The 23,585-nt window shown below is 41.6% G+C and overlaps 1 protein-coding gene across 1 annotated transcript in view; it reads right to left on the minus strand.

The window, feature by feature from the left end:
* Nucleotides 1-2,093: 2,093 nt before the first annotated feature.
* Nucleotides 2,094-23,585, minus strand: part of LOC149179542 (elongator complex protein 1-like) — a 62,529-nt gene continuing 41,037 nt past the window's right edge. The window contains 5 exon segments of the mRNA XM_089415686.1: nucleotides 2,094-2,441; nucleotides 2,443-2,655; nucleotides 2,758-2,862; nucleotides 17,302-20,573; nucleotides 20,877-21,206. Of these exon segments, the coding sequence (XP_089271812.1) occupies nucleotides 2,345-2,441; nucleotides 2,443-2,655; nucleotides 2,758-2,862; nucleotides 17,302-20,573; nucleotides 20,877-21,206 (4,017 nt within the window). The 3' untranslated portion in view covers nucleotides 2,094-2,344.

Genomic DNA, 23,585 nt, shown 5'->3' on the forward strand with positions numbered 1-23,585 from the left:
ATTATGCTCGGGTATAGGAACCCCACACAACTACTCGGATCTGGTGGATCTGAGAGATCTGAATGGCGGATCGAATAGCTCTGGGTGGCGGAACATACTGCTGCTGCGGATCTAATGGATCGAATAGATCGGAATCGCTGGTCTGCTAACTCGAAACTGCAGGACTGATGTTTGTTGCTGTTGTACCGCTTTGCACGAGCGGATCTAGCAGAAATGATGCGTGATCCCAAGATAGAAAAGGGAACTATGGTCTCGAGGAGTGTCAGGTGCTACAGATCGCAATATACATAAGGGTCTGGCAGTAGTAATCGGCCCAATGTTTCAGGGCTCTAACTAAGGAGGATCAATCGTACCCTTAGCCGTACAACCTGACTACCCTATCGTACGGGCGAGTAATCTCTCCAAGTGCTGTTCTCAGTTTACTGTAGCAGCAAGACGGCCGACGGTTTATCTATGGCGAGGTTTCCAGGGAACCTAGGGGGCTTCTGATATACCCAGAGGGGACTTGGAAGACAGTCCGTGTGCGGTTCTGTCTAATGCGCTACTACTCGAAGGGGTACCCACAGGGGTTACAAGGGAGTCCAACAAGCATGACCACCTCTTGTATTTCCTACGTGCATGCCTCCCCAAATCCGCAGGTTTATGCGCTCAACGACAGATCCCGTGGTTTAAAGATGTCGGAACACGTCTCTAGCCTAAAAAAAATTTGCTAAGAAATGGAGATCCCACCGGCCCTGGAAAGTGCTCTGAAACCACTTGTTATGCTCTTAACCTGCAAAAAGATACCCAAATACAGAATATGCGAAGAAGATACACATAACATAGATTAATGAGAGATAACAACAAACATTTTATTATTCAGAAAGCAATGTTCACTGGCCTCTTCGAGGGGGCAACCTCCAACAGAGCAAAGCTCGATTCAAAATAAGACACGATGCTCCTCGCAGGGAGTCTCTATCCTTTATATATGACTCATACATGCAATACCATGGATCAATACCATGGGTTTTATTAATACCATCTATCTAATACTACGGCCCATTTGCAACTAATTGTGGTCCCGTCATTAATTGCGGGTTAACCACTTACAATTATTAATATGGGCTTTATTGACTCTTGACTATGACTCGATCCCATTACATAAATAAGGGGGTTAGGGTGGGACCCTAACAAGGAGGCAGGTTTTTTTTTCTTTGCTTCGTTGCGCTGATATCTTTGCTCCCTGTTGTCACTTAAGTGACATGTGATTTTCCCCACTTTCGATTACTATTAATAAATTTTCTAGAGCTTCCAATTAAACAATCTCTTAAATAGATTTTCCCTATATAAAAATAATTATATTGACTTCACACTAACTTTCCTTCTTGACATCTTCTTTCAATGAACCTTTTGACTGCAATCTTCGCACCCTCCCAGGGGTGCATATCACTCTGATACCATGTAGAAAATTAGGATGAATTTGCATTGATATAAATGAATGATGATGGTGGAAATAAAGAAAATGAGTAATAGATACATAATACATATTATTCATGTCGCATAATATACATACCTTCACACACCTTTACATCATGTCATTCATTTATAATACCCCCTCCCGGTTGTTATGGTGGTTTGACCACTTAACCTCTAATCCCCACATCTAAATCACCGCTTCTAGGACCTGCTAGCATTTTTCAATGACTTTGTGAAACTCCACAAGCATTAGAAGCTACAAGGAGCTATAAATGCATACATTGAACCAGCAAGAGAATAAACACATTTGTAATCGTTTCTAGTTTGGACATGAGGCTTTTCTAAAGAGCCCCATGTAGGTGACAATGATTTTATTACATCTGCAACATTATATTCTATTGATATCCCTTTCACCTTACCATACCTCACAACAGTCTTTTGTTTCAGAGTATGATTTATGTGCTTACCCACAGTATGATTTGCTTCATAGTATGATTCGATTATTATATGCCCCCAAGGGGGGTTAACACTAGGTGACCTGTGTATAGCAATTTTCTGGGCACATTTAGAAGGAATAATATCTATAATTTTTTTAGTATCATTGACCAGATGATATGGGGATCTTGGACGAAGCAAAATGAAAAATCAAAAGCATTCACAAGAACCTTTCAACTACTCGTATGAGATGCCTTCCACAGTTCATAATACAATATATCTAAAACCAAGAAGTGGAACACATACTCTAGGTTTGTAGATCGAGAAAGCGTCAGAGATTATATGACCCATTGATTTTACAATTCTAAAACCAAGTAGTGTAACACATATTCTTGGTTTGTAGATAGAGAAAATGTCAGACTGTATGACCTACATTGTGCTGACACAATACAAATTAGGGGGGTGACAGCATTTCCCACTGCCAACAAAGCGTGTCAGAGACACCTACCTTCTTTGAATTATCTGCATTTTTATTTTTAGTACCTGCAGTTATCTGCTTGTTCCTCTGCTAGTTTGTCTTCAGCATCTTTAACAGCAGCTAGCTGACAAGACTGGTACCGTGCTGCAAAATATTGCAACTTTCTGGCCACATCTTCTTCTCCAAGCAATAGCAATACTTCTAAAAGAAGCTTCAATTCCTCTTGAGCACGACTACTTAGGACCATGCTTTGCAAGTGCTCCACAAGAGCAAACTCCTCACCTGGGCTGCCATGACATGAATATCAAATTTTAGGAAGAACGTTAGTATTATATCTAGCCCATAGAAATCTTTCCCAGACAAAATTAAAATCTAAAAATAATGTCAACCTGCCAGCACGAATTTTCCCTCCATGAACCTTGCGACGTGTTCGTATTCTCGTCCTGACATGGCTTCCGGTGCTTGATGTGTTACCAGATGCATTTGATGTCTTACTGTTCCTACCATTAAAATAATTAGTACACGACTTTTGAAGACCCATTTTGTGTGATGGAGCATGTCCTCTTCACTCAATATGTGCTAATCCTTACCATAAAAACATACAGATTTACTGGCAGACGGTTTTCTGGACACTGATCCTGCAATTACGCATATAATTTAAACTACTGACTTTTCCGAAATAATAAAATATTGCTTTGTCAGAGCTCTAACACTTAAGCTACAATGCTAAATATTGTTCTATAATTTGATTCTCCATCTGTATTTAATTGTTGCTCTTCCCAGAAGATGTGAATCTGTCTGCAGAATTCTGAAGTTTCAAAAGATGAAAATATTTGCTTAAGATAGGCAACAAAATTCATACTGGAGAAAAATAACTATTAGCACAGTGATTTCCTTAATTGAGAGAAATTCAATTGCAGGTTTGCCACTGATTTGCAACCATCCACTGTTCACTAGGAGTTATCCAAAAGCAATCCCCTATAGAGAAACCAGTGATCAACTTAGATCATAGTAGTGGACAGAGAAAACTGTTCTATATATCAGAAGCCAGGATAATTCTTGTTCAAGATTCTGTACTTAAAAATGGCAGTCAAAAGGAACGAAATGTTTTAGACATCATCAGCTGTAGAAATCAGACACAAATACATACTCTATAACTTCCAAAACAACAATCTGCTTGCAGATTATACTTGTGAAAAAAAAGGCTATCCATTTTATAACCCAGATCCTAACCAATGTTTTTAGAACCAGACCAGTCATCAAACTGGTCAACCCCAAAAACCTGGACTAGACCAGAAACGGAAAAAACTGGACCACAAAACCAGTCAACCAAAATATACATAAAACATTCAAATTTTGGATTTAAAAAAGAAAAAATCATGCCACAACAAAAAACTATGTATCATCAAAATCATTGCCTATATTGGGATCCTCATCATCAACATCACTCTCTAAGCATTAAAATAAGATAGAAAAGACTTAAGCTGCCAAATCAGTGATTTTGCTTGAGTCAAGGATTCATTTTTAATTGGGTCATAACAAAGGAGTTCAAGGAAAAATATTAAGATTTTTAGTATGGCATGCATAGAAATGCCAATTCACATAATAAAACATGCAAAATGGAAGAAAACAAACATGACAACTTACACCATTCCACAACAATCTCTTCAATCAATCCCAAAGAAGTCTCCCCATTCCCTCCATAAAAATCACATTGAAAGAGACCAATAACTAGTGCGGACTTCTAAGAGAGAAAAGTGTGTGAATGATGATGATGGACAGTGTAAAGTGACAGTGTTCACTTTTCCATAATTTTAAAAGAAAAGCCCTAAAAAGTTTGCTTTAACCATTCAACTAGGTCAAAGGCCACTAGTCGACCTTGAGAGAGCTCAAAAACATAATAAAAATGCCAAAAATACCCCACACATGTGGGAAACAAGACTCTCCACCTTAACGTCATCCTCCACGAATGATCAATCTCCATCAAGTGATGAAATGGTACTGTTGATCGTGCTGGACCCGCCAACATATAAGGGGATCTGCCCGGTAAGAAGTCACAATCAGACCTCAAACCTTTTGGTGTAGGAGTCCCAACAGTGGGTCGTAAGGTAATGCCTTGACCGCGATGTCGCACAAAGGCAAGTAAGATAACTCTGTCACTAGCAAGGTTGTGACCGCTGCAGTGAGTCAAGGAAGGTGTATGAGAGGTTCTAACACAGGTGGGTTGAGATGAGGGTGAAGGTGAGTTCCAATTCGAAAGGGATCAATCCCAACTCGGCTAGGAACACACAACACACAGGACATACACAGCTTCCAACAGAGCAGTCCACACGGATGCAACAGTCACAACATACAAGGTAAGATAACACGTACAACACTCACGGATCAGTCCAAACAAGTGCAACGGTTGTTATAGCGAGCTTCATATGAGAGGTCTGTTTGATGTCCGACAGAGTAGTCAACACGAACGAGACAGCGTTAACAACACATTTCCATTAATAGATTATGCATTACAACAAATGAAACAGTTCAGATGTAGAACACAGGTTAAAGCAACAAGCATTACAAGTGTTAAAGATCAGTCTTACAACAGGTACAATACATGTGTGAAAACATGTTGGCTCTTATTATACAAAGAAGTGCAAAGTTCCAATCATACAATACATCCATGTAAACCCGCTAGCCCCAACAGTGGAACGTTACAGCCACACACACCTACTCCTCCAAAGAATGAACTAGCTCCATGCAGTGGAGAAGCCAAGGCGTGTTACAATACTATCCAAGCTCTTTCCAAGATAGTCTTATCAGAAGCTTGGCTGACCATAAAGCCCCTACAATGAGTTATGAGAGACTATTCATAGCAAAGGGTGGGGTGACCCTTGGCATTACCCTTTGTAACCGTTCAACTACCCTCATGACTCTTCACCTACTCTATCACTGTTATGTCCAACTATTGACACTTGACTTATACTTGACATGACTCAACATTACAATGCACATGTACTCATGTGAGACAACATGGCTTGAGCAAGTCGTGCAAGACATCACTGACACTCGGTCCGCTGTGATGGGACCAACTCTTTGACATGCTTGTGATGGTGAAGGTGGTGAGTTAATGCCAAGCTTGGTCGTCCATGATGGTGTGCATGCACCTCATGGTGACATCTTGTTGAATCAAACTCTTGCCTCCGTTGCAACCGGTGCATTGGTTCGGCCCTTTCATCCAACTCGTCTGCTAATATGCGCATGATCTTTAAGTGTGCAGCAGAACCGGCACACACTGATGCATAGTGTTCGTGTTAATCTTCAATGCATAGTGTTCGTGTTAATCTTCAAATGTGTGTTGGTGGTCATGCACATCAACTTGCCGAAGTACATGTTCAGCTCCAGTTGGACTTGCTTCTTGTCTTCGCCTTGGTGAGTGTGCTGAATGGGTTGGATTGCATGTGTGCACACAATGACATGCATGTTGTTGAATCCCTTGCATGCGATCAACAACACTGCTCACCATGTCTGCTCTATGCCAGCTGTTGGGATGGATCTTTAACTTGTACAGACACAGTTTCATCCGTGAGTGCATGTTGCGCCCACTATTGTTCTTGTTCCTGTTGCAACTCATTTGTCTGCCTATGCAGCTTCATGTTCTTCCTTGAGTTGCTGCTTCGGCACATGCAACTCCTTCTTTGTTCCATTCTCTGTCTTCGCGCGATCTTCATGTCGCGTCGTCCCCTCATAGCCTGAGTCTCCCAAGTTGCTGTCATCATTAGTGGATCTGCTTGTTCTTGAACTTTTTTCTGCCTCTATTGTCAACAACCTTCCTCTTGCATTCATTACATTCGTTGTGTTCGCTGCATTCGGTATGCTGCCTTCAGTTGTTGTTCATGATGTTGCTCGTTGTGATATCTTGATGTTCTTGTCTACGAACAACTTGATGTCTTCATGAGTAGGCAAGCTCATAGACATTTGATCGACTGCATCTCCAAGTGTGCTCTGAGCGGTGTCTTCAACTCTGCCCTCTTGGAAACCATTGCACCTGCACTGCTGAGAGGTAGATGAACACCTACAATACTTGGAGACATGGCAACACTCATGGCAAGCAATCTGTCAGTTGAAAACCAAAATGAACTTGAGAACTGACTTGCAACATACCTGTGTGACTGATCATGAAGGTTGCACAATTTCGGCCGGGAGGTCGGGAGACTGACTGCCAAGACTGCGCAAGGCACAGTCTGGGCTGCTGGGAGACTGACTAACTGCTAGAACTGCGCAATGCACAGTCTAGTCTGGCTACTGACTACTGGAATTGCACAATGCGCAATCTCAGTTGGCAATGGTTGCAGGCTCAGTGACTGCATTGTGCAATTTTCTGGGCCAGCAGTCACTGTCCCTCAGAAATGCGCAAAACAGTCCTGGGGGACAGTCACTAGGAAGAAATATGCATTTCCTGAGAGGAAGACAGAGCCTTCCCTCTCAGGATTGCGCAATGTTGTCTTGGTGAGGCTCTTGGTGAGGTAGAGTCCGAGCCAAGGCTGCCCAGACTCGCCGACGAGCAACTAAAAGTGAATGTGAGTGTGAATGCATGGTGATACTGAGTGTAAGCATAAGTGAATGATCATGCATGCAAACAATGAATGACCAATTCAGAAAACAAAACAATATGCATGTGGGTGAAGCGAGTCGCCGAATTGGCGACTGTTCGTGAAAAACAATTTCATGCATGCGACAATAGTGAGATAGCAACGAAAACTGAAACAATGCTAGGACAAGCTAATATACATGTAAATGACAGTAAGCGCTCACTGAAATCAAGCAAATAGTACTGACATAAGAGAAAACACAAAAAGTGACAGAAATGCAACACAAGGCATGGGAAGCGAGCTTACCCCAAAACAGCTGAGCTAAATGTGTCGACAGCTCCTAGACGTGATGTGGGATGTCAGAGCTACATGATTGACGTGAGGAATGAGATCTGCGGGTTTTGATAACATCGAGGTTGTGACGCGCATGCCACAAATCTTGGGAAAGCGACACTTGGTGGGAGGTTTCTAGAATGATCCTTGCATCTAACCTCCAACTGTTGGAAAAAGATCCCTGAAACAAGGGATGCCTTTGCATGCTGCCTTGGGAGAAGCATCCCATGCATGCAAGTCTGTTTTGCTCGGTCCCAGAGGGAACCGGTCAACTCAACTACACATGCAAGAGGTTGTTCGACTGCTTGAAGGAAATGCGCATTTCTGGCTAGGAGCTAGGCTGACTACCCAGGATATTTGCGCAATTTCTAGGCAGAGCAACTGACAGCTGCCCAGATTTGCGCAAATTCTGGGCTGAGCAGCCTTGCTGGGGAAAATTGTGCAATTCCTGCTGGGAGTGTTGACTAGCAGAATTGCACAATCTTGGAGCCCAGCAGGCTGCCATACAGGATTGCACAATTTCTCAAGGGAAGGCTAGTTGCCCTCCAGAAATGCGCAGTTTTCTTGGGGAAGCTACTCAGCGTGCAGTTAGACCAAGTCCGGATGAACAGCATGTGAGGGGAATGCATCAAGCTGTGATTGACAAGCTGCCTTTGTGCAAGCAAAACACTGAAGCTTGTGAACCTGATGAAGCAAGACAAGCTGCTGATAAAAGTTGGGAGGGAGGCTCCAAAACGAAGCTAAGGCAAAATTTTGGAGGGTGGTTGTAGCAGCTACAACACTTGATGACACAGTGGTAGAACTCCAGCTCTCTGAATGGGCCTTGTTCGTGAAAAGCAAGTCTAACACCTTCAAAAGTATTGTTCAATTCTCAGCTCCTCTTGGTTTCCACGCTAGCTTGATTGTAAGATGTAGCATCTGCCAAGCTCTTGGTCGATTGACACACATTCCAAGCCAAGGCAACACAGTTGTTTCAATTGGGGTTGAGGGGTATATTGATGCACAAGCAGTATAGTCGTCAGAGTCTTGGTTTCATCTCTAGTGTTGCTCTGCTGCCAGCAGACCTGGACAATACCCCGACAGAGTCACATAGGAACACAAGCATGGCTCTGCTGCCAGGAAGCCTGGTCAGTACCCCGACAAAGTTACTTGCATCACCTCTCTGCGCAGGAAGCCTTTCTCTTCTTTCGCCTTATTCATTTTCATTGTTTTTAACTTTTTCACTTTTTCATTTTTCTCATTTTTCATTTTTCACTATGCATAGCACTTATTCATTTTAGAGGCGGAAGAGGGATCCCGACTTATTGAGAGCAGAAGAGGTTGTTCCAGCACAAAAGTAGTTTATTGTATCTCTAACGTGCCTGTTAAGGTTTTCCCCCTCACCTTACTCTATTGATTGAGTTGACAAGGGTTAACCCAAAAACAACCGACTAGAGAAGGTGACACTAGTTAGCGCACAAGCGTTATGTTTTCACCAAGGTTCGCTTCGAACAATACGTATTTTTCCTTCGAAGTATCATGGACAAAAAGTAACAAGTTCTTCATACAGAGGCAAGATGACAGATAACCAAGTAGTGATAGTAGCACAAGGCCTCTTGTACTTTACCCAGCTTGCTTCAAGAGTTGTACATGGTTTCATGCGAAACTATCCTATGAAATGAAACAAGTGAACTAACAAACAACAAAGCAAAGCAAGAGTAGAAGCAAAAGCGAAAGCAAAGCAAGTAAGCAAACAAGCAAGCAGGCAAACAATACTCCTACTCCTAAGCTAACAGTGCATGGGTCATCTCACTTGAAGTGATACTTCCAATGCATCCATCGGCGCATTGGTTGACCCATGTTGGTGAAAGCATGGTTCACGAACAAGACAGTTGTGCGAACCAGCAAACAAGAAAGATATAACAATGAAGACAAACACACTCCGAGCTTACAAGCAACCACAGAACAAAGATGAGTGAAAGTGCATGACAGGCATTCTGTGGCACTGCCATGATGTTGTGCTTCGCTGCATGAAGATGTTGAGTGTATGCATTCTCTTGATTGTGACATGCAAGCAAACGTGAGAAAGCTAGACCACTTGTGTTGTGCATGTGTGCTTGCTATGTAAGATTCCTCCAATGCATGAGCTATGGGATTGTGTAGTTCGAGTGGAGGAAGCGAAATCTGGGTTTTGGTTGATCTTTAGTGCAACGCAGAGAGTGATGAGGAGCCTGGAGTGTTTCAACAATTTCCTGACCAGAAGTGAGACCAACCTCAGGACAGCAAGGGCCTAACATAACCATCAGCTCGGGCTGAAGTGCCTCGATAATCTGAGGGGTTTCGACCTCGTGGACAAATAGATCATCGTAGACCAATGTCTTGGATAGATTAACAACAGTTGAATCAACATCATGATCGGATGAGGAAGTGAATAGATCACGACAACCAAGATCAAAAAATTCAGGATGTTTGTCGACATCCTCATGATTTGATGAATCGAGCAGAGGGGTAGATGAGAAGCAAAGATGTTCACCCTCTGTGTTTTCAAGAAAGATAAATGACAGATTGAACGGATTTTCCAAGGAAGATGTGTCCTCTCCGCACTGTAATGACAGACTGACATCTGAGGTGTCCTGTGAATGATCGGAAGTAGAAGCATCCGGAAATGAGTTTTCACAAGGAAAATCAACAGTGGCAGAATCACAAGGGATGTCAGGATGAAGCGGATGAGGAGCGATCGGAAGAGTGTCACCCTTCATCGCAGGTTCTTCTTTAGATTCTCGCACACACTCATCATGAATGATGGCGCAGGTTGTTTGCATAACACCAACTCCGTCTACAGCTTGATCCTCGTTCACAACATGTGAGGAGTCCGAAATGGAAGAACACAAGACAGTACAATCCGGAGGATCAACAGAACACGAGGATGGAGGTCGAGGGAACGAGTCCATGTGACAACCAGCAGGCTTGCAAGCCAAATCTACGCAAATATCAAGAGCAGGTGGGGTGGGAGGATGTGAGAGTTCAACCGAGGTGCGTATGATCTCCGACATCACTCTGCAGTGGTGGAGCTGTTGGATGATATGAAGGCGGACAGTCACTTGTGACAGCAACTGTACCTGCCTGCGATTGAGCAGCTCCATCACCAGAGTGTGTTGAGCAGGGTTCAAATATGTGAAGAAGATACTCAAATCTTCCAATAAGAAATAGCCAATCAATATCATCTTCCGTGATTCAGTATGCAAGATTACAAAAGTGTGTGTGAAACTGTTCAACGAATTCATCGGGTGCTTTTCGTAATTTCAGAATTTCTTTGTTGAGTGCTTGACGGTCGAAGTGATTGAAAGCACGGTCTATCTTAGCGACCAGATGAGCAAGAGAATGAATGGATTTTTCGAGCAACGTGGCACACCAGTGCATTGGGTGCCCTTAAAGCGTGTAGATGAACAGCGCGCAGCTCATGTATTCTTCAAAGAATCCATGTCTTTCGCATGAGCCTACAACACCAACTGCGTGCCTTACCAAGGCTACGTAGCCTCCACCATCAAATGTTTTATGAGACAAGTTATCCGAGAGCTCTTTTAGGATGATGAAATTGTTTCCATAAGACATACATTTCGGAAGAGCAACTCAGTAGTTAGTCATGATAGATGTGTCGAGATTCAAAATAGATGTGAGGACTCAGCTTGTCATCTAACCTTCTTTCTAGTGCCAGAATGTTGACAGTGTTGGACCCACCAACATGTAAGGGGATCTCCTTGGTAAGAAGTCCCAATCCAACCTCAGACCTTTTGGTGTTGGAGTCCCAGCAGTGGGTCGTAAGGTAATGCCTTGACCGCGATGTCGCACAAAGGCAAGTAAGATAACTTTTTCAATAGCAAGGGTGTGACCACTGCAGTGAATCAAGGAAGGTGTATGAGTGGTTCTAATATAAGTGGGTTGAGATGAGGGTGAAGGTGAGTTCCAGGTTGAAAGGGATCAGTCCCAACTCGGCTAGGAACACACAACACATAGGACATACACAGCTTCCAGCGAAGCAGTCCACATGAATGCGTCAGTCACAACATACAAGGTAAGATAACACATATAGCACTCACGGATCTGTCCAAATGAGTGCAATGGTTGTTACAGCGAGCTTCATATGAGAGGTTTGTCTGATGTACGACAGAAAAGTCGACACAGACGGGACAGCGTTAACAACACATTTCCATTAATAGATTATGCATTACAACAAATGAAATAGTTCAGATGTAGAACACAGGTTAAAGCAACATGCATTACAAGTGTTAAAGATCAACCTTACAACATATACAATACATGTGTGAAAACGTGTTGGCTCTTATTATATAAAGAAGTGTAAGTACCAATCATACAATACATCCATGTAAACCCGCTAGCCCTAACAGTGGAACGTTACAGCCACATCTACCTGCTCCTCCAAAGAGATGAACTAGCTCCGTGCAATGGAGAAACCAAGGCGCATTACAATACTATTCAAGCTCTTTCCAAGATAGTCTTATCAGAAACTTGGCTAACCAAAAAGCCCCTACAATGAGTTATTAGGGACTATTTAGTATTTATAGAAAAGGGTGGGGTGACCCTTGACATTCCCCTTTGTGATCGTTCAACTACCCTCATGACTCTTCACCTACTCTATGACTGTTACATCCAACTATTGACACTTGACATGACTCAACATTACAATGCACATGTACTCATGTGAGACAACATGGCTTGAGCAAGTCTTGCAAGACATCACTGACACTCGGTCCGTTGTGATGAGACCAACTCTTTGACATGCTTGTGATGGTGAAGGTGGTGAGTTGATGCCAAGCTTGGTCGTCCGTGATGGTGTGCATGCACCTCATGGTGACATCTTGCTGAAGCAAACTCTTGCCTCCGTTGCAACCAGTGCATTAGTTCGGCCCCTTCATCCAACTCGTCTGCTAATATGTGCATGATCTTCAAGTGTGTGGCTGAACCAGCACACATTGATGCATAGTGTCTATGTTAATCTTCAAATGTGTGCTGGTGGTCATGCACATCAACTTGCTGAAGTACATGTTCAGCTCCAATTGGACTTGCTTCTTATCTTCGCCTTGGTGAGTGTGTTGAATGGGTTGGATTGCATGCATGTGCACAATGACATGCATGTTGTTGAATCCCTTGCATGCAATCAACAACACTGCTCACCATGTCTGCTCCGTGCCAGCTACTGGGATGGATCTTTAACTTGTACAGGCGCAGTTTCATCCGTGAGTGCATGTTGCACCCATTGTTGTTCCTGTTCCTGCTGCAACTCATTTGTTTGTCTGTGCAGCTTCATGTTCTTCCTTGAGTTGCTGCTTCAGCACATGCAACTCCTTCTTTGTTCCATTCTCTGTCTTCACACGATCTTCATGTCACATCATCACCTCATAGCCTAAGTCTCCCAAGTTGCTTTCATCATCAGTGGATCTGCTTGATCTTGCAACTTTGTTCCACCTCTGTGTTGTCAACAACCTTCCTCTTGCATTCATTACATTCGTTGCGCTCGCTGCATTTGGTATGTTGCCTTCAATTGTTATTCATGATGCTACTCGTTGTGATATCTTGATGTTCTTGTGTACGAACAACTTGATGTCTTCGTGAGTAGGCAAGCTCATAAACATTTGATCGACTGCATCTCCAGGTGTGCTCTGAGCAGTGTCTTCGACTCTGCCCTCTTGGAAACCATTGCACCTGCACTGTTGAGAGGTAGATGAACACCTGCAATACCTAGAGACATGGCAACACTCATGGCAAGCAATCTGTCAGTTGAAAACCAAAATGAACTTGAGAACTGACTTGCAACATACCTGTGTGATTGATCATGAAGGTTATGTAATTTCGGCCAGGAGGTCGAGAAACTGACTGCGAACACTGCGCAAGGCACAGTCTGGGCTGCTGGGAGACTCACTGACTGCTGGAACTACGCAATGCACAGTGCAGCCTAGCTGTTGACTGCTGGAATTACGCAATGCGCAATCTCAACTGGCAATGGTTGCAGGCTCAGTGACTGCATTGTGCAATTTTCTGGGCCAGCAGTCACTTTCCCTCATAAATGTGCAAAATAGTCCTGGGGGACAGTCACTAGGAAGAAATGCGCATTTCTTGAGAGGAAGACAGACCCTTCCCTCTCAGGATCGCGCAATGCTATCTTGGTGAAGCAGAGTTCGGGACAAGGCGGCCCAGAGTCGCCGACAGGCAACTAAAAGTGAATGTGAGTGCGAATGCATGGTGATACTGAGTGTAAGCATAAGTGAATGATAATGCATGCAAACGACGAATGACCGATTCAGAAAACGAAACACCATGCATGTGGGTGAGACGAGTCACCGAGTCCGTGACCGTTCGTGAAAAACAATTTCATGAATGCGACAGCAGTGAGATAGCAACGAAAACTGAAACAGTGCTACGGCAAGCAAATATACATGTAAACGACAGCAAGCGCTCACTAAAATCAAGCAAACAGTACTCACACAAGTGAAAACACAAAAAGCGACAAAAATGCAACACAAGGCATGGGAAGCGAGCTTACCCCAAAGCACTTGTGTTGAATGTGCCGACAACTCCTAGATGTGATGTGGGATGTCAAAGCTGCAAGGTTGATGTGAGAAATGAACTCTGCAGTGTTCGGTTGATGAGTTTTGATAACATCGAGGTTGTGACGTGCATGCCACAAATCTAGGGAAAGCAACACTTGGTGGGAGGTTTCTGGAATGATCCTTGCATGTAACCTCGAATTGTTGGAAAAAGATCCCTGAAACAAGGGATGCCTTTGCATGTTGCCTTGGGAGAAGTAGCCCAAGCATGCAAGTCTGTTTTGCTCGGTCCCGGAGGGAACCGATCAACTCAGCTGCACATGCAAGAGGTTGTTCGATTACTTGAAGGAAATGCGCATTTTTGGCTAGGAGCTGGGCTGACTGCCCAAGAGATTTGCACAATTTTTGGGCAGAGCCACTGACTACTGCCCAAATTTGCACAAATTCTGGGCTCCGCAGCCCTTCTAGAGAAAATTGCGCAATTCCTGCTAGGAGTGTTGACTGGCAGAATTGCACAATCTTGGAGCCCAGCAGGTTGCCAGACAGGATTGCACAATTTCTGGAGGGAAGGCTGGTTTCCCTCCAGAAATGCGCAATTTTCTTGGGGAAGTTGCTCAACCTGCAGCTAGACCAAGTCCGAGTGAACAACCTGTGAGGGGAATGCATCAAGCTATGATCGACAAGTTGCCTTTGTGCAAGCAAAACACTGAAGCTTGTGAACCTGATGAAGCAAGACAAGCTCCTCGAAAAAGTTGGAAGGGAGGCTCCAAAATGAAGCTAAGGAGAAATTTTGGAGGGTGGTTGTAGCTGCTACAATAGGTACACTGAGTGCTCCTCCTTCCAATAAATCATCAAAGTGCATGGGCACATCCTCAAAAGGCGCCTCCTCCACCATGACAGCGTCCACAAAAAGGCTTATATCACCCTCCTACAACATGCAAGGATGGCATGGCACCATCCAAGGTAAGTGTTGGCATCAAGGCATGTTGTGCAAGCCCTCCTAACTCATCTCAGTGACAACCATCCTCATTTGGGCTCTCGAACATGGCAATTTCCATCAAACAAGGTCAAGGCCAGCCTAGGGGTGTCCACGAAGATAATCACATTAGGGCATGAATACAAGTCAAAACCTATATACATATATATATATGCTATTATGCAGGTATGTGTTGTTTAATTGGTTATCAAAGCTCTGAATATCCATGAAGATAATCACATTAGCGCATGAATACAAGTCAAAACCTATGCCAAAATTTTTAATTGGTTTGGTTATCAAAGCTCTAAAGATTGTTACATATGTACATATAGATAATCACATTAGGGCATGAACACGAGTCAAAACCGGCGCCAAAATTTAATTGGTTATGAAAGTTTCACCTCACCTTGTGCCCTAACGAATCTAGGGTTTACCTTAGGTATCATCCTCGGAATAAGGGCACGTGCCTAGGGGTTTTCCCTAGGATATACCTGGACATATTACCATATAAATCTAAACCATCAAAGCCCAAATATGCAAAGTTTTCTTATGTATATAGCATGTAACAGTGAATATAGAGTGCTATACATATCTGAACCAAATCACATAAACATTGAGGCTCTAACAGCCTCTAGTCCAGTGTATTGTGGTCTAGTGGCAAGTTGGGGTGCTTCTTGTAATGATAGCCTAGGTTCATAAGCACCACACACTAGTTGTATTCAAGACCATGCCAATGTCCTAGAAGAAATTGGCATCCAGTGAATGTGACCAGGCCTTGTATATTGCAGCATAGCCACACAACCAATATTGTGAAAAGCCTCCAGAGTTCTAAAGATATCATACTATGAGCTACAACAAAATTACAAATCACTACGGCATATGGCGATTCATCAAAATCCTCATTATCATTCTTTGCCTTGGCTTCTGTCCTTAATCCTCCAAGCTTGCTTTAAAGAAACTCTCTTCAACACAGCTCCATGCCCTCGAAATAAATGCTCACAATGGATCAAAGAGAAGAGTGCGAGGCAAATAGATGGGGGTATCATTATATAAGCTTAGATTAGGTTTGGGGAGGGCAAGGTATTTTTTCTTTCTTTTTCATTTTTTTGCTCAAAATGGAGCCACAGATGCGATCGGTCAGGGCAGGGCTGGTTCAAATTGAACTTGACTAGTTCAGCCAGTTTTGGTTGGAACCAACAGATTCAGGACAAAACCAATATAATTGTGGACTGGTCCAATCCCGCTAACCCAGATAACACTAAAACTCATGTTACGGATCTTTGTTGAGGATATTTACAGAGCTTCAAGTAGATTTCTTACCAAATATTTAAGACCCAAACTTTCAAGTGCAGATAAGAAAGAACAGCATTCACCATCTAAAAAGGGGGATCATTTTACATTGAAGTATATGGCTTAGATTTCTATAAAATGACACTATTATAAACCCACGTATTGGAATAAGGCTTTAGATTTATATTTCATAACAATGTCAGCCCAAGACAAAAGAACTAGAATATAAGATCCATGTAAAGCTACAATATCGAACACCACCAGGGTCATGACTAATAACCAACATAAATTACACCATATAGCTTAGAGGAAAAAAATACTACACTCAACAGCGAAATGTATCTTTCCAAACAGAGGTCAAAAAATCCCATCTATCATACCCATAACTAAACAAGCTTTCAAATTTCAGTCTTGGTAAGACATGACCAAAGAAGTAACACTGTAAAGTATAATGACAACACTAAGTTCCTTGAGAAAAGGGTCTGTGGCAAAGGCAAGCTTTTACAGAGTTGTTAGTCAGTGATTAGAGAACCAAATCTAAGTGAACTAACCATTAGCAGGCTCAAATTAGTATAAAGCCTAACAGAGGGAAAATCAGTGACCACTGAGATAATCCTTGGATAACTTGTCAGTAGAAGTAAAATCCCCATCAAACTTAAAGATAGTTGGTTATTTCTTATGTAGTTATAGGACTGGTGCAATAATTGACCTTCAGTAATAGAGGGGTAGTGCACTGAATATAAAATGGGCCTTAACCAGCTAAAACCTAGTTTTCAAACTCCTTGTACCATTTTTTTATTACCTTGTCAGTCTGTGCAAGATAATCTCTATGGATGCAAGGGAAACAGCCCATATTATCAGAAAATTCCCTATATACTCTTAATTACAGAGGGAAATTGCAAAACTCAAAACAGCTAGAGCATTGGCTTAAAAGCAACCACCCATGAGTGGGTAATACCAAGTTTTATTAGCATCAAATCACAGGCAAAGCATACATATTATGATATTACAGAACAGAAAATAGCAGATAACGAAGTAAGCACTCATGAATTTTAAAAAGAAAATTGCAGTAAGATTCAAGGATGCCAAGACATAGCAACCTGACATTGCAGCAATTTAGAAAAAAATAAAAAATTATCATTTATTTAAAAAAATTAACAGCACCTAAAATTATGAAGTCTAGAAGGCACGAAAATGCAAAAGAAATCTTCATACCCAAGTGTGTAAGCACTCATTCCGCTAATATTGCTGCTGGTTTCTGAAAATGTATCATCATCTATATCTTCCTTTGCCTTACCCTCTATTTCCAGTTTGGCTGCAAGAAGTAACCGCCGTTGGCAGACAGCCAAATAACGTGCTAGATATTTTCCAACCTTCTCTATACCTTCTTCATACTCCAATATGAGTGAATTTGCACATTCAATAGCTGCAAGTTTAACCTGAGATTTTACCAATTCACCCATGTCATATAAAAAACCAATCCTTAAAGCCTCCATCCATTCTCGAGCAGTTAAAAGCAGGTTTACGGCACCTTGAACATCCTTGCAGTAATCTAATGCAATTTTTGCAGCCTCTGCTGGCTTTCCTAGAGCTTGTAGCTCTTCACATAGGTCATTGGCAAAACTTGAAATCTCATCAGTTGTCAACCTTAGCATTCCAGCCATTGTTAATGCTTCTTTCCATAGACCGCCTGCACGAAATGATCCTAGAGCTTTCTGAAAAGAAAAAGTGCTGCAATATGCCATAGCAGCCTCCTCAAATCTTTCTTCACTGAACAGATGATCACCCCAAGCTTCCAGAATAACAGCCCTTTTTCCACCATCCTTGAAAATGTCAAGGCCAAGGGCAAAAAGTTTTGGATTGCTCTTTATGAGCTGCAAGCACTCCTCAAAATAAGCATCTCCTGCTGCAGCAATATGTTTTAGGGCACTCTCATACCGGCACAGCTTGCAATCTATAGTATAACACATGACAGGATAAGGCATATTTTCAAGCTCCTGCAGAAAAGGAAGGAACTCTTTAGGATCACGCTGGGAGTTCAGGGCAACAATGGCAGCAAGATGCAAATCATAAAGGCCCAATGCTGCATGGAATACGGCATCAGGATCTGATAGCCAAAGAAGATGCTTCAGAGCTTCTTCTGCACTTAGATGTAATTTATCAAGACCACCATCCACCTCATTCATAGTACTTGCAATCTCTGTTTCACGCCACTTCTTAATTCTTTTTAATGCTTCTTCCATCTCAGGGGGATCATTACAAGCTAATGTGGTCAAAATGCACAATTCCCTTGCAGGGCTTTTTGAAACCTCTACTTCAAGCACCTTCCTTACTGCCTCTAGAACAGCCCGTACCTTACAATTCTTGCTTACAATTTCATTTCCTGGTGCAAGCCTCTTAATTATAGTTCGATTTTCATATTCTAAGGGAGAATCTGTATTTGACAAGAAAATCTGAGAACCACACTCTATCTTGTTGTCTTGGTGATTTGGCAATAAAATGCTTTTGTATAGTGTGTCCATAACATTTTCATGCTTTAAAGCACAAACAAATTCTGTGATATGGCTTAAGTTGTTTATTTGCCGGACAAACTCAGAGGCTGCTTCAACAAAAGATTGCCAACCACAGTAATCAACTATTATATTGTAATTTATCCTATGTTGCCTGACCAATGAAACTGCATCTTTGAAACGCTTGTCTACCAAAGCCCCAGCAATGGCTAGAAGAACCAATTTTCGTGGATATATTGTTTCCAAGTTCCCACGAACTGTTTGTAAGATTACTGCAGCTTCATCCCCATTGATGATACCAATCAACTTTGCCCCCCTTTCCCATACCTTGAGCCCATCATTATTTCCTTCCCTGATAATTTTATTCTCACTTTGCAGCTTGTTGCCAAAACCTACAGGTGACTGTCCATTTCCCATCGACTCATAATGTCCATCTCCATGGAATATTTCATCTATATTTGCCACAATGAGCACGTCCTGCCTTGTAGTATAAATAAGATGGGTTACCACCTCTTGTACCTTGCCTGCAGCACTTGCATAAAATGCAAAACTAGTACAGGTACTACAAATTACCTGACCATTCACCTGCAATCTGCCATCTTCATCAAGTCCAAATATCAAGACCTTCAACTTTCCATAATCATAAATAGGAATAGCATGCATCCACGGGCAATATGACAAAAAACCCTTCAAATTTGACTGCTTTTCTTTATACAGCTCTGCAGGTGCAATATTTATTCCCTCTTTTGACATGTATGAAACAATATCACCATTCCCGAGTTGAATGAAAGCTTCACATTTTGTCATAGGATTTGCAGCAATGGCTACCACTGAGCTTTCTATAACAGTATGCATGGATGACTTCACAACCCAACCACTAGATGACAAACACCCTGGCTCCACCTCTTCCACATTGTTGCAAACAAGCTCCATTTCAACAAGGATACTCACTTCATTATTTCTCTCACCCATTAGAGGACACTTTCTCCAGTTATTAGAAATGAAATCTGAATATAAAGAAGGCTGATCACCATCACAATGCATTACCCCAAGAATAACATAAGGATCTAACCATGTTAGATGCCTGAGATCACCAAACTCTATTTTAATAAGACTGCCTGGATCAACATTTACACTTTCATATACAGTGCCTTCCAACTGATCCCACATATCCATATTTGGAAATTTCACAATACTTAAATTGCCATCTGATAGTCCTACAGCCAAATGACTCTCTAAGCCTCTAGAAGTGAAAGCGACACTCTGAACAGCAGACTGAAACTTGACATTGAAGTGAGACATGGGAGGCGGCACAAGAGATAAAGATAGTGGTGTGACAAGCACATTCACACCATCAATCACAATGGCTATAGACTCATCATAAACAGCACTGCTCCAACAGAGATTTAGCAAATGAACTAATCCATATGCAGTCCAACAAATAGCACGCATTGGTCTTTCTGGGTCCCAGGCAAACATTAACTTGTTCTTTCCCAAGTACCTCCATTCTTGTTTCAGATACCAGTGATAATTACTAAAACTCCAAATTTGGATGCTAGACCACTCATCATATCTCACCAATGCAGCAAGCAGCTCCGAGTTACAGTTCCACTTCAACATGTCAATTTTGGCTTCTGTTGTTCCATATATGTTGAATGAACCTCTCTCCAGGCCATTTTTCTCAAAGAAGGCAACTGAAGCACAATTTTTAGTTTTGCTTGTATTACAAGCAACCGCCACTTTGGCTCCGCTGGGCATCCAATCCATAGCTGCCTCCATAAAAGCCTTAGGTTCAGAAGAGGAATGCAATGTCCCAGACTCTCTTTCCCAGATTCTGAGTCGCTGCAAGCCTTCAGAATTGCCTGAACAGCCCAATGTCGCAAAGTACTTTCCATCTCCTCGCCATGAAACCCGCACTTGACAAAATGGACTGGATAAGCCAGAAATCCCATCTGCTGTAGTCCCTGACGTGAAAGTCTGACAGCAAATGTTAGTGGTATAAATTGCGAGGATAAAGGATAAATTTGTTCTAAGGTACAAATTTGTATATAACTCTATTTCTGAAAAGTTATTTTCTATTTTAATTTTTATCCAGCAAACACTAATAGAAAAATAATATTTTTGAAGTGTGTTGTGTGTATTATACACTGTACGATAAGAGAAAAGCTCCTAGATTTGAGACAAAAGTTGCAAGATTAAAAAAAGTCTTATAGATAAGTACACAGCTATAAAATGCATCATAAAGCCCAAAACATGGATATTCATAACACTTTTGCATACCTCCAAGTTATTGTCCAGATCATACGAAACTTCATAAAGTACATCCCAATCCTGAGTCATGGCTAATAGCTGTCCAAAACCAGTCGCGACAATAAGAAGTGCTCCATCAGGGCTGGAAGATATGGTCTTAACTCCACCCTCAACTTTTCCAACCACGTCTACTGTATTGGAAGTAGGAACAACCAACACAAGATCCCCAGTTGACGTCCCTACTATCAATGCCTCTTGTTCTATCAAGTAATCCAATCCAGTGATCCGGTCTTCTGCTTCCAAGATTGGAGGCAGTCCCACTTCTGACTGTGAGCATAAGTTTATAGTCCATTGCATCTCCTGCTAATGCACAACCATGTGAACATGTGTGAAATGATCAGAAACCGATCAGGAAAAAAAATGACACAAAGTCAAAAGAGACACTGAAGAATTCTGATACACGTTGTCTGAGTCAGAGACCTTTACATATTTCTTTAGGACTAAAAACTGAACATACACGTGCACATGCACACATGATCCACCCATAACAAATGGCACATATTCAAAAGAGACACTGAAGAATTCAGGTACACGTTGTCTGAGTCAAAGACCTTTACATATTTCTTTAGGACAAAAAACTGAACATACACACACACACACATGATTTACCCATTACAACTGCTTGCCTCACCTCTGTGGGGCATGTTTGCTGACCTGCTTCCTTGATGGGCATCTTTTCAAGGCTTAACCAGAGCCAACTTTGAAAATGGCATCCCACTTTTATTTATTCCCAGAAAAAAGTAACAGACATGAATATCAAGCAGCTTCATGAATCCACAACTTGGCAGGGGTATATTATAAATTCAATTTTTGGCTCAAAATTTATTGGCCTTTGAAAATAAGTTTATAATGGAAAAATGCCTTAAAGTACTCAGATTGATATGCTCAAGATTGAATAACAACGATTATGTAACAGAGAAGTACCAGATAATATATTTTATCAATAGCACCTTACATAGCAATATGAGAACATAAAATCTAGAAATAGGAACCCCTTGGCCAGAAGTAAAAATGGGTGCACCCAGAAGCTCAGAAGTGATAAACAGGCCACCCTGCACAGCACATAATAGGAAGAAATCCTTCAGAACTGAATAATAGATTATTATGTCATTCAATGAAGCCTTTGGTGAGATGTACAATGGGTATTTATAGCAGAGTTGCGAACATCTCGATAACATCCCAATTTTATCTTGAAATCATGATTTTTGGCCTGCGCGATGTTTGTCGATTTTTACCGATATTTTGATTGTATCTTGATTTTGCCGATGTTTGCCGATTTTTACCGATATTTTCCCGATTTTTACGATTTTTTGTTTTTCCGAACCCTTGCCGATTTTATCCCGATGCCAATGTTCGCAACATTGATTTATAGTAGCTTACCTGAGTTATGGAAAACATATTCGTTGCCCATTTAATCAAGGTTTAACTAGTTCTTAAACTCCTTACTTGACAGTTAAACTTTGAGAAGTGAAATCTCCCTTGTACATTATCAGAAGTATGATGCATAACTACTTAAAAGAATTGTCAAAACCTCTGCATTGACACAATCCATACCTATTCTAACTTGCAAGCTAGAACTTATGGCTTCTAGAAAAAGGGCATGCTTTTTAAGCCTATTAAACTTGGGCAGCCTATCAGTTACACATAGACTAAGGCTACCTAAGGGTATCTTTAAACATGATTCAGTACTATTTAGTATGGATCCCTAAAAGTATATCCAAACAAGGTTTAATCATGGTGGTTAGGGTTTCACTTAGGCCTATTTATCATTGTTGCTCCCTTGTTTATTCATCTAAATGAGCTATTAAGTTCTTTAACATCAACTTTTTTTCACCAAAATGAAAATTTACAATCCTTTATGTTGAATGGTGTTGTCATTGATGACAACATCAAGCTTTGAATGATCTTAATATTTGTCTCAGGAAGCATTGATCAGAAGCTCCAATGAACAAGAAGGTCTAGAAGGATGAGAAGCTCCTGCGGCATGTAAAATTGTCCCATAACACAAATAAATTCATATCTCCGTGAATACTTATCGGAATCGGATGATCTTTAGATCAATCCTACACCTCTCAATGAGAGGGATCCAAGAAAAATATCAGCTGCCATTAATAAGATGACCCACATGGAGTTTGGCCCTAGTTGCCAATTTTAACAAGAAGCTACTATTAACATCATAGTTTGGGGCATTGTGACCAAATCCCGGGGCTTCAACTTTGAACAGCCATATCTCCTCAACTGTCAGGAGTTATGTGGCATGCCACCTACTATTGGAATCAACAAGATGAGCTCTATCAATTGATGATGGTCTCGCTTGCAATTTCACTGATCTTCTTATCCAAAATCTTCATAAAAAATGGGGTAACGTGACATATTTATGTGTCAAAGTATTTATTTTATGTTGTAGATGGTTTAGATATTAAAAAAATTGAAAAAAAATAAAAAATAAAAAAATGAATATTTTTGTACCAAACGATTATTTCCCGATTATCTCTGATTATTTCCCGATAATTAAGATTTTTTCTGATTTTTTCCTCGCGCCGATATTATCCCGATAACGATTAATGCAACATTGGTTAAAATTGGCAACTAGGGCCAAACTCCATGTGGGTTATCTTATTAATGGCAGCGGATATTTTTCTTGGATCCCTCTCATCGAGAGGTGTAGGATTGATCTAA

This window comes from Pinus tabuliformis, chromosome 3_2 (assembly GCF_031772625.1).
Source record: "Pinus tabuliformis cultivar Carrire ecotype Pingquan chromosome 3_2, CPIR1, whole genome shotgun sequence".
In the NCBI taxonomy this organism is placed as follows: Eukaryota; Viridiplantae; Streptophyta; class Pinopsida; order Pinales; family Pinaceae; genus Pinus; species Pinus tabuliformis.